At 39.8% G+C, this 14,724-nt stretch overlaps 1 protein-coding gene across 9 annotated transcripts in view; it reads left to right on the top strand.

The window, feature by feature from the left end:
- The window catches only part of SVIL (supervillin), a 109,405-nt gene that overhangs the window by 77,813 nt on the left and 16,868 nt on the right, over window positions 1-14,724 (top strand). For 4 of the 9 annotated variants that reach the window (XM_066628021.1, XM_066628025.1, XM_066628023.1 and 1 more), the window contains 12 exons: window positions 4,354-4,504; window positions 5,326-5,415; window positions 5,500-5,586; window positions 7,014-7,191; window positions 7,708-7,880; window positions 9,016-9,171; window positions 10,445-10,581; window positions 11,586-11,733; window positions 11,852-11,997; window positions 12,859-13,034; window positions 13,720-13,864; window positions 14,392-14,668. In XM_066628021.1, coding sequence (XP_066484118.1) covers window positions 4,354-4,504; window positions 5,326-5,415; window positions 5,500-5,586; window positions 7,014-7,191; window positions 7,708-7,880; window positions 9,016-9,171; window positions 10,445-10,581; window positions 11,586-11,733; window positions 11,852-11,997; window positions 12,859-13,034; window positions 13,720-13,864; window positions 14,392-14,668 — 1,864 coding nt within the window. The remainder of the gene's footprint in view (window positions 1-4,353; window positions 4,505-5,325; window positions 5,416-5,499; window positions 5,587-7,013; window positions 7,192-7,707; window positions 7,881-9,015; window positions 9,172-10,444; window positions 10,582-11,585; window positions 11,734-11,851; window positions 11,998-12,858; window positions 13,035-13,719; window positions 13,865-14,391; window positions 14,669-14,724) is intronic. The other 5 variants (XM_066628027.1, XM_066628026.1, XM_066628024.1 and 2 more) reach the window with 2 other exon arrangements.

The following is a 14,724-nucleotide window of genomic DNA, read 5'->3' as shown; positions in this document are numbered from 1 at the left end:
ATCGGATCTCCTGGGCCCACAGAAATAGAGGTGAAAAACAGGCTGAAATCCGGAGCCCCGGAGATCGTGTCTGTTTAGTTCACTGCATCGCCCTGCACCCAGGGAGCAATTTAACAGAGTGCAGGATGGAAAAGTTTATATCCTCTACATTGTAGCCCCAATCCAAACAGATTTCCCCCTCCTCTGCTGCCTTTTCAGATACAAAACCAAGGGGAATTTCAGTCATGTGACTTCTATGTCTAGCTTAGCCCTGATAGTAAGAATGATAGAATGGTATGGAGATGGAGAAGTGCCTTGGATGGAGTACCTTGCCTTTAGTCTACTACCTCAAAACGTGTTCTGTTGTGTTGCTGTAGTTTGTTCAGCAGAGGCTGAAATGAGTCATGGTTTCTGATATCCTCTCAGACCCTTGTAAATAGACACATTGAAGGCAGACTTGGTCTTGAATTAATAACCTGCAAGCACTGTTAGTGGACCAGCATTAGAAATCCCAATTTGTTTCATTCAGATTTGCAAAGGTTCTTCAATTTTCCTTCTTGCTCCTTTAAGAAGAATGTACCTTCTGGTTGCTCTTTTCTGGACTTCGTTAGTGATTTATATGGTCATTGCTGTTTCTGTGTGAATCCTGTTACTCTTCTAGCAGTCAATAAAAAAGAGGTCAGTTATGCTTTTGTTTTAGAGCAGATGTTTTGAACTTAGTAAATAGATCTCTAATTGCTGTTCAGATCTTGCAGCGCATTGGATCCCAAACTGTGGGTCAGGACCCACCAGTGCGTTGTGACCTAATTTTTGGTGGCTCACAAAACAGACAACCTGATAGCTGACATGGAAAATGTATTGAGTCCTATGAAAACTAAAAGAAGAACGTGTGTGCGTTTATAACAAGAAGGTGACTTTCTCAGCTCTTATTGAAGGCCAGGCGAAAGGGAATGCAAAGCCACCAAAATGGTCCCGATCGGATGAACGTGGAGCTCAACAAATGTTCCAGAAGGCAATCCCTCCCCATAACATAGTAATAAGTATAAAAATACAGACTTCAGCAGCTGGTAAAACAAAACTTTTTTCTTTAGTCTCATAAAGCTAGGTAGGTCCCAGTAGAGTGTCATTTTAAAAAGTGAGTCCTGCTGCTAAAATATTTGGGAACCACTGATCTAGAACACGTTTTTATTTATATAGGAAGAGGGAGATGGGGTGGGTGTACATATGTATGTTTCAAGGGAGGGAGTAAAAAATGTTCCATTCAGTCATCTCAAAATTGGTGTAATATACGTCATTGCTAAATAAATGCTCTTTGGGTTTGGTTCTTTCAGGAGATGTGTACTTCAGGATAAAAGAAAGTTCAGAGGGATCAGGCTAAAGGTTCATCTAGCTCAGAATTCTGCTTTCAACAGTGCACAACTTGGAAGCCCCCATGCAGTTGCCCTTTCCCATTGTTATTCATTTAGGGATCATGTCAAAAAGTCATTGATAGCTTCAAACAAATTCATGGAGGATAAAGTCTAAGGTAGTGGCCATCACCACATTTTGTGGTAGCAAATTTCATAAATATTGTTAACAATTAACAATGTTAATACATTGTACAAAAAAATACTTTCATTTTTCTTATCTGAATCTGCTGCCACTCTCTTCCACTGGACACATCAAGATTGGCCCTGAGCTTAAGAAAAGGTGCAGTAAGTGCCCTAGGTCAGTCATAGACTCATTATTCAATATATATGTATTCATTTCATGTATGTTGAGAAATTAGTGCTTTCTTAGGCTTAAATCCATCCAGGATAGCTGAGTTTTTAATCAAGGGAATGCTATCTACATCATGTTTATTAATTTGGCTCAGTTAGAAGGTGATTTCAAAAGCTGGGTAGGAATTGGGCCAGGTAGGAATGATTTTCTGTCATCCGAATTGGCTGTGGATTGCAGTTTTTTCGCCTACCCCAGACTTGCGAGGAAGGGAAGATATATGTTCAGTAGGTTTCATGCATTAAAAATTGGTCACTGTGGTGTCTTCATTTTGAGGGGGGAGGGTGTATGAGGGTAAATAGAATACCAGATGCAGGAGAGTGGCAGTGAGATGCAAGTATCTCGTTGTCTTGTGTATGCTCCCTGAGGCATCTGGTGGGCCACTGTGAGATACAGGAAGCTGGACTAGATGGGCCTTTGGCCTGATCCAACAGGGCTCTTCTTGTGTTCTTGTTAAAAGCTGGAAAAGTAGAGGAGGCCGTGTGCCTTCAGCCTTCACTTTTCTTGATCTATAGTCCATACTCCTGTTGACATTCTGATGTTACTTTTGCTGAAGTATGGATAACCATTTACCAAGTAGAAACTTTTATTGAGTTGGTTTTTAGTAGTGCCTGCCCACGTTTTGAGGAGTGTTCTGCTGTTTCTCTGTTACTGATGGGAAAGCAACAATAAATAGAGGAACATAATGGACTAGCTCCCCATGAGACTGTGTGCGTGCCCTGCAAAATGTTACCACTTGATAAATTGTCTGCATTTGTTCCATAAGAGAAAAAAATGGCATGACATCAGACACTGCCGTGTGTGTGTTTGTGTGTATATAAACAAATAAAAATCATTATATACAGGTGTGCATCACTTAACGACTTTCCGCCTTAATGACAGACTGCATATATGACAGTGGTCAAAGCACAATAGAGAGGCACTTAATGAGGCAGTCGGGACTCCAATAGTGTGCAGCAGAGTGTCTGTTTACATAACAAAGAGGCTCTTAATTCAAAGAGTCAGGGAGAGTATTTACACAACAAAGGCACTGGAGTGGGCTGAATGTTCATTTAATAACCTAATCACACAACAACAGGGATCAGAGAACATATCGCCATCAAGTGACTCACACCTGTAATTTTCTCACTATGCTGTGTGTGTTCCATGCATAGCAGTCAAGTGGGATGGAAAGTAAAGGTTGTGAATATGTTCAGTTTCCAAGGTACATGCTTGCACATGCATACACTTTGCACATGTACATAGGTAGGCTGAAGACCATCAGACAAGTAAAAATAGACAAGTTAAATTCTTGGAAATTATTGGCAATCAGATATTTTTTATGACATTTTAATCATATTCTTTCTCCTTGGAGCTTTGAGCTCCTTGGCAGTGTATTTTGGCTCTTTTCATCCCTCATTTAATTCTCATGACAACTCTGGCAGGTATGAGAGTATGAGCCTCATGAAGTTATCTAGTGGGCTTTTTGTTTGGGTGAGGATTTGGCCTGGATCTCCCTGATTCAGCACAACTTCTACATTACACTGGCTTTGCCAAATCTATCATTTGCTAATAGAACAAATGCAGAACAGTTTAGAATTTCTAAATAAAGCTTCTTGATGAAATTGAATGAAGTCTTACCTTACAGTAAGGATTGTGATAGTGCAAGTCCAGCCCTCTCTTTCTTGCATCTCTCCCAAACCTCTAAGGCAGGGCTCTTCAAACTCTAGCCCTCGGGCTGGATCTGGCACCTTAGTTAATCCCTCCCCTGTGTGAATGGAGCTTACTGTTCCACAGGGGAGGCTTTCATTGTCACCGCCAATCGCCGCCCATATTCGCTCCACTGCTTCTGCCTTCTGCTAGTCTAGCAGGTTCTGATCCAGGATTTCCTGGCAAACACATCAGGGCGGAGTGCATGTAGGGGGTGCCCAGCTGCAATAATGGAAGCCTCCCCTGTGGAACAGTAAGCTTCAGTCTCACCGGGGAGGCTGTTTGTGGTGTGCAGCAGTCTCTAGTTAGGAGACTGTTGTTCTAAGATTTTAGGTCTTTGTGTTGTACAGCTGCTTCTCCTTGTTGCAACTTTTGAAAGCAAAGTGACCTTTTTGGAGAGATGACAGCTTGCGTCATAATGAGCAATGGGGAAAAAATACTTAAAATGTCAACATGACACAGATACAATGCCTCTTAGGCATGTTTGTAGACAGACTAAGCAAAATGTCACAGTGTCTTTTTGGAAATCAGTAATGTTAACTCTGACCTCATGCATTTTGGAAGTTTGTTGAAGAAATAAGCAAATTTGGGTAAAATCTATAATATTTACGCAGCATCAGCTTTCTGGAATGCTGCCCTGTCTGCAAGTCTTACAAAAAGGTAAATAAATTATTCTCCAATGAAAGCAAACAGGGTTGGGCCCCATGGTGTATTATAGACTGAAATGGCATCTAACAAGAGCATGATCTGTATCAGAAAAATTAGAGACGTATGCGAAGAGTTAACTAAAAGTTGTTATGCATTTAAAAGGCTAGTTAGAGGGAGGAGTTTGAGAAGTTTGGGCTGATTATTTGATGGGTTTTTTATATGCCTCGCAATTACTGAGTTTATATTTGCTGATTCTCTCCCCTTTTATCTTCCAAAAAGCAGAGGATGCCAGAAAGCTGTGAAAGTCAAATGTCAATTGAAGAAAGAAAACAACTGATTAGTGTCCGGGAGGAAGCTTGGAAGGCAAAGGGTATAGGAGCGGCCAATGACTCCACACAGTTCACTGTGGCTGGCAGAATGGTAAAGAAAGGTCTGTAACGAAATTAGCCATCCCTTTGTATCTGGATATTTTAAAAAAAAACAGTAGGAGTGTAAAGCAAGCAGGAAGAATTGCCAAGGAACATTCAGTACCTCTAATTTTTGGAAGCTGTTCATTTTGATTTTTCCTGATCTTATTTTGCAGAGCTGTTTCAATTATATTAAAAGCTCAATTAGGACAGCCCAGCAGCCACAGCAAACTATTTACATTCTTAAGTTTAAAGCTATATTTAGTTTGTCTCTCTCTGCCTTGGTATACACAATTGGATTGTCCTATAACTAGAAATCAAAATATGTCTCTAAGAATGGAGTCTTGGCAATTAACCTGTGCTTTGCTTACATCTTGTTAGAATAAACTAACCAGTACGTATCTTACTAAGTTGTAGGAACTGCTTTTAACTTTTCTGATGTGTTATATCATGATTCTGATATATTCAGAATTCATTTCATTTAAAGGTAAGCTGCTCTGTTCATCTATGCAAAAGCTAACTAGGCTTTGGAATCAGCAGGAAGGGGAGGAAAAAGATCAGGAATCTTAAGATTTAATTGATCTTGCTCATGTGAGAAACTTTGACAGATGCAGAATAAAGGAACCTGTCAGATTTGTTCATTCCTTTCAAAATATTTATCTATCCCACTCTTTTGTGATTGCCTAAAATGCTGTGTGTTCAATCAGGGGTGAGATTGCAAAATTTGAACTAACAAGATAGTGAGCATATAGAAGCTTCTCAAGTAAAATGTTTAGATGTGACCATTTTCTAACAGTGACGTATCATTGAGAAACATGAATCTAAAAATCTGCTTATTCTGCAGGCTTAGCTTCACCTACTGCCGTAACTCCTGTGGCATCTCCTTTTTGCAACAGACTGAAATCAACAACACCCATTTCAAAACCCCTGGAAGGTGGGTCATTGAAAACATACAATTTGTGATCAGATTATCTGTGATTTCTTAAAAAACAAAAACTCTTCATTTTGTTTTGTTTAGAAATTGAAGCTAGACCAGATATGCAGTTAGAATCAGACATGAAACTGGATAAACTGGAGACTTTCTTGGGAAGGCTGAATAACAAAGGTCTGTAACATGTCAAAGAAGTCAGTCTGTTTTAGTTGATCCTTCTTGCTTTCTGTTACTTTAGTCAAATCCTGTGTCTTGATTCATAGCAGATTTATGCCCACTAGCAAAATGTACCTAAATTCAGGAAAGCAACACTTTAATACCATGAGCACAGTTGCAGTACTCCCTCCATGCATCGCAGAACTTCGGTAATCTGCTAGTAGGTCTAAAATTCCGTTGGGGTGGGGTGCATCATCATTAAATTTTTTCAATGTATGGATGCAAAAGCATGCTTGAGTCATTTGTCTCACCGTGTAGCAAAAAGAGAAGCTGCATGCCAGAAAGGTGTATAGCAAAAAAAGGGAGGAGGAGGTAAAAATCAAGTGCTGTGGTTAAAAGAAAATCTTAATATGTATATGTTTCCTATGTATTACTTTTGGAAAATTATATATTGACAGGAGAAATGTTTGCCTGCAAAATACCAATTAACCAGAGATCAACAGTCTTTCTTGAGCCTTTTTAAAATTCCTTTATCTGCTGGAGTTAGAAGTGCAGATTATTTTTGTCTGCTTTGTTGCCCTTAGTGGTGGTGGTTAATACTCTATATACTTTTGGATGTTCGTGTCACCTGCGCATTTGCTTATATGTTCTTGCAGGCGTTGTAAAGCACTATTAACTTCAATTGTACCCTACATTTTCTCACATTAAACCAATTGACCAAAGCTGTACAAATCCTTATTCCTTATTCCCAAACTTTTTTGAGTAGTGGTTCCCTTGACCTACTGGGCCACTGGCAGCAGCTCTTCTTAGGGCTACAATCCTATACATTGCATAAGGTGGTAGGTTTTTTTTTGCAAGTATTCCATGATTCCCCTGGCTGGTTTTCCACAGCTCCCCAGGGACCCATGGCTTACATTTTGGGAACCACTGCCTTATTCTGTTTTTGCTTTTCAAAAAAGGACATTATTACATTTTTGTTTGACTCGTATGCTTAGGTAGTCTCCACCATTGTTATGATAGAGAAAAGCCCCAGTATAGTAATTTGTCTCTCTTAACTGACAGTGAGAATTCCGTACATACGGTTGTGTTCTTATTGATAAATGGTATTTTCTTGTCATCATTTTTGCCTGTATTCAGGATTCCACCCCCATCAATTCTGCCCATGTTCTTCTCCTTGTGTAATGCACCACTATGCTAAGCATGTTAGCATAGCAAAATCATGCTAAGAAGCATGCGTTTGTAAACAAACACACACACACACACACACCCTAAGCAGCATTAAGTTGTTTCTGTTGTGGTTCATATTTTTATACTGCTTCTTAATGCAGAAGAGTTTCCACTTCCTTTGATAGACATTAAAACCAAGGTATTAACAGAGTTTAAAACCAAGGTGTTGCCAACAGTATACTGTAGTGCTCAGGATCTTTTTTTTTTTCCATCTGTAGTTGGTGGAATGCAAGAAACGGTGCTCTCAGTCACAGGAAAATCTGTGAAAGAGGTGATGAAGTTGGATGATGAAGAAACATTTTCCAAATTTTACCGTTGCATGGATTGCCCCATTTCCTCCATGCCTGTGGAACTGGATGAAGACTTTGATGCCATCTTTGATCCTGATGCACCAAAGTGAGCGCCTTCATTTGCCTTTCTTTGGAAATACTAAATTGTGGGGGGAGGGGGTGCTCTGGTCATTTCTGAAATTCATCTTCCCCACCCTTTGGCATCATGCAGCAGCATTCTGTCAAGAGGCTCATAATGGAGAGAGAGTTAAGCTATTAAGTTAGATTGCCAATTACATGTTGATGGTCAAATACCAGCAATTATGCTGCCTTGCTGATTGATTTTAGAGGCTTGCTATCTCCTGCATCTTGCCAGAACCCAGAGCAGCAGTGGAAGTAGTACCCCATTGTCTGGGTACTGGAATGCTGGCATATAAAACTTTCCAGTTAAAGGCTGAAAATATATGCAACAGTATTAGAGTGGCAATAACTTCAGCTGAATCCACCAAAGAGATTATTCTTTGTTGGTTTGCTTTGGTAATGCCCAGTAGCTTCATATGTTGCCAGAAGAGGCTAAATCTAGTGACATACTAATAATGCTCAGGTTCGAGTGAAGACATGAAATTCTGCTTTTGTTTCTCAGACTAATTTCCTCGGTAGCAGAGCATAAGCGTGCAGTGAGGCCCATGCGCAGAGTTCAGGCTTCCAGAAACCCCTTGAAGATGCTGGCTGCAAGAGAGGACATTCTTCATGAGTACACAGAGCAAAGGCTAAATGTTGCCTTCATGGAGTCAAAACGGATGAAAGTTGAAAAAAGTAAGTTTGAAGTCCCAGGGCCATCTCCTATATACTGCTGCTGAGAAGTAACTAAAATGCAGCATTTTCGGGATTCATGGCTGTTTATGTCTCCCTGTTAGGGGTGTACATATCTCTTTACTTTTGAATAGACTGCTGTGTACTGATAAACCAGTCCCTGGTGAGGACAGCATTTACCATTCTGCCCAAGGGCCTCTCTGCAGCACTGCAGATTGCCCCCGACCTTTGTGCCGGCCAGCTGGGCATGCCCGGAAATCCAGGCCCAAAGCCAGCTGGGGTGAAAGACCCCTGAAGTGTGAAGCGAGTACAAAGGTTGGGGGTGCTCTGCAGATTGAATAGGAGCCTCCCCTCTGGAACAGTAAATGCTGTTCACGCGGGGGAAGGATTCGGCAGGGCATCAGATCCAGCCTGCGGGCCAGAGTCTGGAGGACCCTGAAATATACTATGCTTAAAAACATATGCACAGAAACACCATTATTCATGCAGATAGATTAGAATCTCCAGGGACTGCAAATATAGGGATGCTGGTTTTTTTATTATTTGAAGATGACTGCTTTTTCATTTTGTAATTGCATATGTGGTTTTTATGGTTAAAACTGAACAGTGAATCCTTGAAATGTGTTGGGCCCTGGACTGTGTTGAGGTATCAGTCTCACAATTCAGACTTGAGCAAGTATTGTTTTCCTTGCAGACTAAGTCAAGGCAGGGAGACATAGCTATGTAAGCAGGCGGAATTTGTTTCTGTATTAAACATGGACATGTATCTTATGGTTTATGTGGGTACACAGCCCATAATAGGGCAAAACATTGATGTTTGATTATATGCTCTGATTAGGAAAAGCTAAATTGTTCATTCTAGCAAATGGTAGTTTAACTGGCTTTACTTTTAACTATCTATCATTTCAAAGTAGTCTGCTTATTGTCAGATTCCTTGGTTTAGCAACTAATTTGAGCTCAACCTGTTGTTTTTTTCAGCAGCAACCAAAAAAAGCTGAAAATGAGCTATGCATGAAAGAACCCTAAATAAAATATGAAAACAAAACATAATGTGGGTTTTTTGTGTTTTGTCTGTGTGGCTTTCTTTTTCTCTTGCTTTTTGTTTTCTTTTGTCTTGTTTTACTTCACCTGTCTTAAGTGTCTGCAAACTCCAATTTCTCAGAAGTAGCACTTGCTGGCTTAGCAAGCAAGGAGAACTTCAGCAATGTCAGCCTGCGTAGTGTCAATCTAACCGAACAGAATTCAAACAACAGTGCTGTGCCATACAAGAAGCTGATGCTCCTGCAGATTAAAGGTAAGTGAAAGAGCCCCTTGTTTTCTTTTGTCATTAACTTTTAAGTAGTATAGAAATGGGGACTTGTGCTTAATCTGTAATGAGTAGAGCAGCCACAGCGCCTGTATATTGCGAGAGATGCAAGAATAAGATGTAGACAAAATAGGGCCACATGTCCCTTTAATATCCTTAAGGCGAGATCAGGGCTTTCTTTCTGCTAGCCATTGCATGAACCCAGAGGTTCAATCTCAATCTCAAAAAACTATGGAGCCAAAAGATATCAGACAGTAAAATCAGGTATGGATAAGAAACATAGCATGCAGGCTAATAATTTTGGGAAACTGACACAAGTGAAGTAAAGAAAAAAAGCATGACTTGTAAATGCTGTTGACTATAGAGTAGTTTGCGGGCAATGGCAAACCATGCTTTGTTGCCATAAGAACAAACCCTGTGTTTCCACACACCTGCCCTTGTTTGTTCTACTTATTACTACTTTGTTTGTGGCCGACCAACCATTGTTTCTGCCTACACCTGAACTAGCAAACTGGCTTGCATTGTAAGCCACAATCAAATCCTAGTTTTTGGCACAAAGTATAGTTTTGCCTGTTAAGTTGTATGACCAAACACTGGTTTGCCATAAACCAGGAAATTATCATTAAGCTAATGATAAAGGAGGAGAGAGTACACAAGACCAAATCTCACTCAGGTAATCCTGAACCCATGGTTTAGTATTAGATCTGTAAAATTGTTGCAATGAATAGCCATTATTTAGAGTGAATCTGCAAAAGTGGAGTTTCTACTCCATTGATTCTAATGGAGATGGTAGAGTGTTTGAATTGGCAAATGGAACTGTCAGTTTGAACACTCTGCCCATAGCAAATAGTTGAATGAGACTGAAAGTTGCTAGTAGGTTTAGGTACTTTAATATTTAGGGCTGAAATTTTTAAAATTTGCTGTTGGATGGAAAGGAATCAAAATAAGTTTTGTAAGAAATAATTGAGGGATGCTTTCATAGAACCTTTGTCATTTTCTCCCCCTCTAATTGCGGCATAAAGGCAAAAGTGTACTACACTTTACTAAAAGTGTAGGAGAAAGTGGCTTTATTCCTCATGCAAAAGAACCCTATTCACTTCTTAAGCCTTATTGTGCATGAAATGACATTGGGAGGGAACGGAATATTCTTTGTCTCAGTCGGTTTCTTTTTAGAATAATCAAGTCTGGAAGTTGGCTCCAGTCCTTTTTTAAAAATAGGAATGCAATTAGTCTGTGGTTTGTCTGTGTTTCTCCTATTTAGGAAGAAGACATGTTCAAACAAGATTAGTCGAACCAAGAGCTTCATCACTGAACAGTGGTGACTGTTTCCTGTTACTGACTCCGCACCACTGTTTCCTGTGGACAGGAGAATTTGCAAATGTCATAGAAAAGGCTAAGGTTAATGCACTGAGATACCACAGTTCTGTTACATCCTTCTGGGCCAATTTGGTCAATGGCAATAAACAGAGCAATATGTAAAATAACGTAAAAGGAAGATGATGGTTCTTATATGTAGTGCTATTTCCCCATTTAAAGAAACCTTGATCAGTTCATTGTGTGAATTTGAGTGGCCTGATCAGTTAACTCATTTCTGCCCAACCCACAGGTGTACACATTTGATCCTTGTTGTGTATATGCAACGTTGGGCATAAATGGCTTCAATTAGCCTTCACAAATGAATAAATCTAAAGCAGAGAGCTTTAGTTTTTTTTAGATGAAGCACATGTTCACATCTCCTTCTGTGTGAGAAAGGATTGTTTTTAAATGGATTCAGTAGCATATGATGGGAAAGATCTTTGCTGGCGAGTGCCTGTCAGAGTAAACAATACTGGGCTAGATAGTTCAATGGTCAGACCCTCTATAAGGCAGCTTTATATGTGCAAGGAGGGAATATCTTTGAAGATGGTGCCTGTTATCCTGCTGCCTTTGATACTTGCATTTAAAAATAATTTGAAAATTAAAATCTTTTACCAGTTCAACTGGGGGATCTGTTGAGTCACTCAAATGTATTTAATCAGTTAACTTTGCAATCCTAAAAATATGAGTTTGGACAAGGAAAATTCTCTCTCCTTGTATATTTTACCAAAGCTAATATGATAGCTTGTCCGTTGTAAAACCCCAGGACAGAAATGAAACCTTTTGAAAAAGAGAAATTTGTATTCAGGCAGAAAAATGGGATTGAATAACAAGATGTACTTTTGCCTTCTGAATCAAATGAGATGCATTCTCATTTAAATGGAAACAAGAGTGCCTATGTACAACTGACACAGTTTCCATGTTCAGTTTAATTTGGTTAATGAAAATAACAGAAAGTCCCCATTCTTTCTCTCTCTCTCATGAACTGAACCATTGTCCTCACAGCTTAGACAAGCTTATTCACTTCATCATGTAACGTTTCTTAGGCTTCAGAACTTGCAACTTTAATTCAGACAAAGCGGGAACTTGGCTGCAGAGCTCCTTACGTGCAGACCATAGAGGAAGGAATCAACACCCACACTCATGCAGCCAAAGACTTCTGGAAACTCCTCAGTGGTCAGACAAGTTACCAGAGTAAGGAGCTTTTGTGTGCGTCCTATCATGATGTTGGTTTGTTGTAATAAAATTCTTGGATTGCTTCTTTCAACTTTAAAACATTTGTGTTATATTTGGTCTTGTCACTTATTTCAAGCTGCTGGAAGACCAGAAGAAGATGAAATGTATGAAGCTGCAATAATAGAGACAAATTGCATTTATCGACTAGTTGATGATAAACTGATTCCTGATGATGATTACTGGGGCAAGGTGCCAAAGTGTACACTATTAAATTCAAAAGAGGTATAGTAAGTGACATTTTAAAGTTTACTGACAGTTCTGACATGCTGTTCAGTTCTGACGTGCCCCCAAATGCTGCCCTTGTCTGCCATTTCCCAGATTATCTTCTCCCTGGAGCACAATTTTCAGGCCTGGCTCTCCATCCACTGCCACTGAAGGGATGCAGGCTGTATTTTCCTGGTTACTGAAAAAGCATGGTTGACCACAGAACATGCCAAAAATTAGATTGGAAAAGCTTCTATGCTAGAATATATGAATGGCAGAAATCGGGCAGCATTATAGGATATAAATATGCATGATTCAAAAGTATATTTTTCCCAAAGGGGAAAATAAATATCTGGAAAATGGCAGAGAGAGTAAAAAACAGGATGTTTAGTACTATTATATTACTATTATAATACTATTACTGAGACACTATTAAAGGAGCCACAAGTCTTTAAATATAGCACTTTGGGAACTTTTGTATTTCCTTTGAAAGATACTGATCTCATTCTTAGGCGTTTGTCAAAAGGGGCCCTTAGGCATCAGATAAGTCGTTCGTGTAGGATGCCATTGCAAATCTGTTGTTCCTCAGAAATTGGCTCTTAACCCCACTTTGAGGTGACACATGCATGTCTCTCACCAATGTCTTCCTAGAAACATGTAGTTGAGAAGCCATGTGATACAATGTCATTGCATTACGACTTCATCATGCTTCACCTGTACCACATCTGACTTATATTCATAATCTCAACTTAATGTTACTTAGCTAATGTTACAAAATAAAGCTCAGCATTTACTAAACAGTTCTCCTTCCACGTATTCCTTCTGTGGCCAAATGAATGACTGCATTGTCTTTTCTTTTTTTTTCCACCTCTCCTTCAGGTATTAGTGTTCGATTTTGGTAGCGAAGTATATGTTTGGCATGGAAAAGAGGTCACACTTGCCCAAAGAAAAGTGGCATTCCAGTTGGCCAAACACTTGTGGAATGGTACCTTTGACTATGAAAATTGTGACATCAATCCTTTGGATCCAGGGGAGTGCAATCCACTTATCCCAAGGTATCAAAACCCATTACCTTTCAATCATGAGGATCCGAGTTATGTATCAACTGCAGGATTCCTTATTTTCCAGCATTTGGTGTTTTTTTTTTAGAAAAAGATGGTCTGCAAATTCCCCTTGGCCTCTGTTATAGAAAATCTAAAACCTGGGGCAGTTTCAAAGAAATATTTTAGGGAGGTGGTAGTATCTCAAGTTTCCTTATTGTATTATATGAAAAGGGGTGTGAGCAGTGGTGAAGCTAGAGCAGGTACAAAGCACTAAGTTTTGCAGGGAGCTTCAGTGCAGCCTGTAAGCGGCCCCTCCCCTTTGGAGCCGTTCTGGGTGGTGGGAGCAAAATGGAAGCATTTGCCTCCATTTTGCTCCCACGACCAGAAATGTCTCTGAGGGGGAGGGGGAGGGGGAGGAGCCACTTGCACACCGCATTAAGGCTTAGTGCTCTGCACCCTCTCTAGCTACACCACTGGGTGTGAATCCCTTCAATAGTTCTTCATGCACTTCAATTCTGCATCAAAGCTGTAAAAAGTGTTTCCTTATGGAATCTCAAGTTCCCTGTAATGCAGAGTTAGGCATTATGACTAAAATATATGTCGCACTGTTTTGTCTTTAGCTAGATTACTTTTGATTTTACAGTACAAAATACCAACCAGTATTGAAGTTTTCTCTGTTTCTCTTTTTGGTACACAGAAAGGGACAAGGGCGGCCAGACTGGGCTATTTTTGGCAGGCTCACAGAGCACAATGAGACAATATTATTTAAAGAGAAGTTTCTTGATTGGACTGAGCTGAAGAAACCTGTTGAGAAGAACTCTGGGGAATCCCCTCAGAAGATGGTAGAATAATTTATTTAAAGTAACAGTGTTAATGTTGGTTAATAGCAGCACTTACCATGCAAAGTACTTCTCCATTATTTTCACACAGCATTTTATTATGTCCATCATGTAAAAATGAGCTGAAGTCCTATCCATACTTATCCAGAAGTAAGCCCCATTGACTATCATTGTTAAAAGCATATACACAGTAGCCTATGAAATGTACAGATGTGAAACATTTCCCGAAATGCAGTCATATACCATTGTAGCATCAAGTCTATTAATAATAAAGTACACATCGAAATAAATGAAGACCACCTGAAATTGGCTTGCAACCGACTTAGCAGGTCCCGACCCACAGTTTGAGAAACACTGCACTAGAATTTAACATTCACTTCCTAAGCTTTATGTCTGGCAACCAAAGCTGAGTCTTAGATGAACTTTGTATATGCTACTGTATTGTGATACTGCTGCACTTGTTTTGCCTTCATATCTTAATATGCTTCAGGGGCTGTGTAAGATAAAAACTACTTTGTGTCTGGTTACAGGAGGAAACCAGGAGTGGCGCAAAACCCTATGATGTCATGCGAATGGTACCAGTGCCCCAGACAACAGTTGGCACAGTCTTAGATGGGATGAATATTGGCCGTGGCTATGGATTCATTGAGGGAGAAGATGGGAGACAATTTGAAATAATCACCGTCTCCGTTGATGTCTGGCATATTCTGGAATTTGATTATAGTCGCCTTCCTAAGCAAAGCATCGGGCAGTTTCATGAAGGGGACACATATGTTGTCAAATGGAAGTACCTGGTGAGCACATCAGGTTAGTGAGATATCTCAATCTATAACAAAGTATTGATATGCTTGTGTTGGGTAATA

This window comes from Tiliqua scincoides, chromosome 5 (assembly GCF_035046505.1).
Source record: "Tiliqua scincoides isolate rTilSci1 chromosome 5, rTilSci1.hap2, whole genome shotgun sequence".
Classification (NCBI taxonomy): Eukaryota; Metazoa; Chordata; class Lepidosauria; order Squamata; family Scincidae; genus Tiliqua; species Tiliqua scincoides.
The sequence above is the reverse complement of the archived record's forward strand: the minus strand, read 5'-3'. Positions and strand labels throughout refer to the sequence as shown.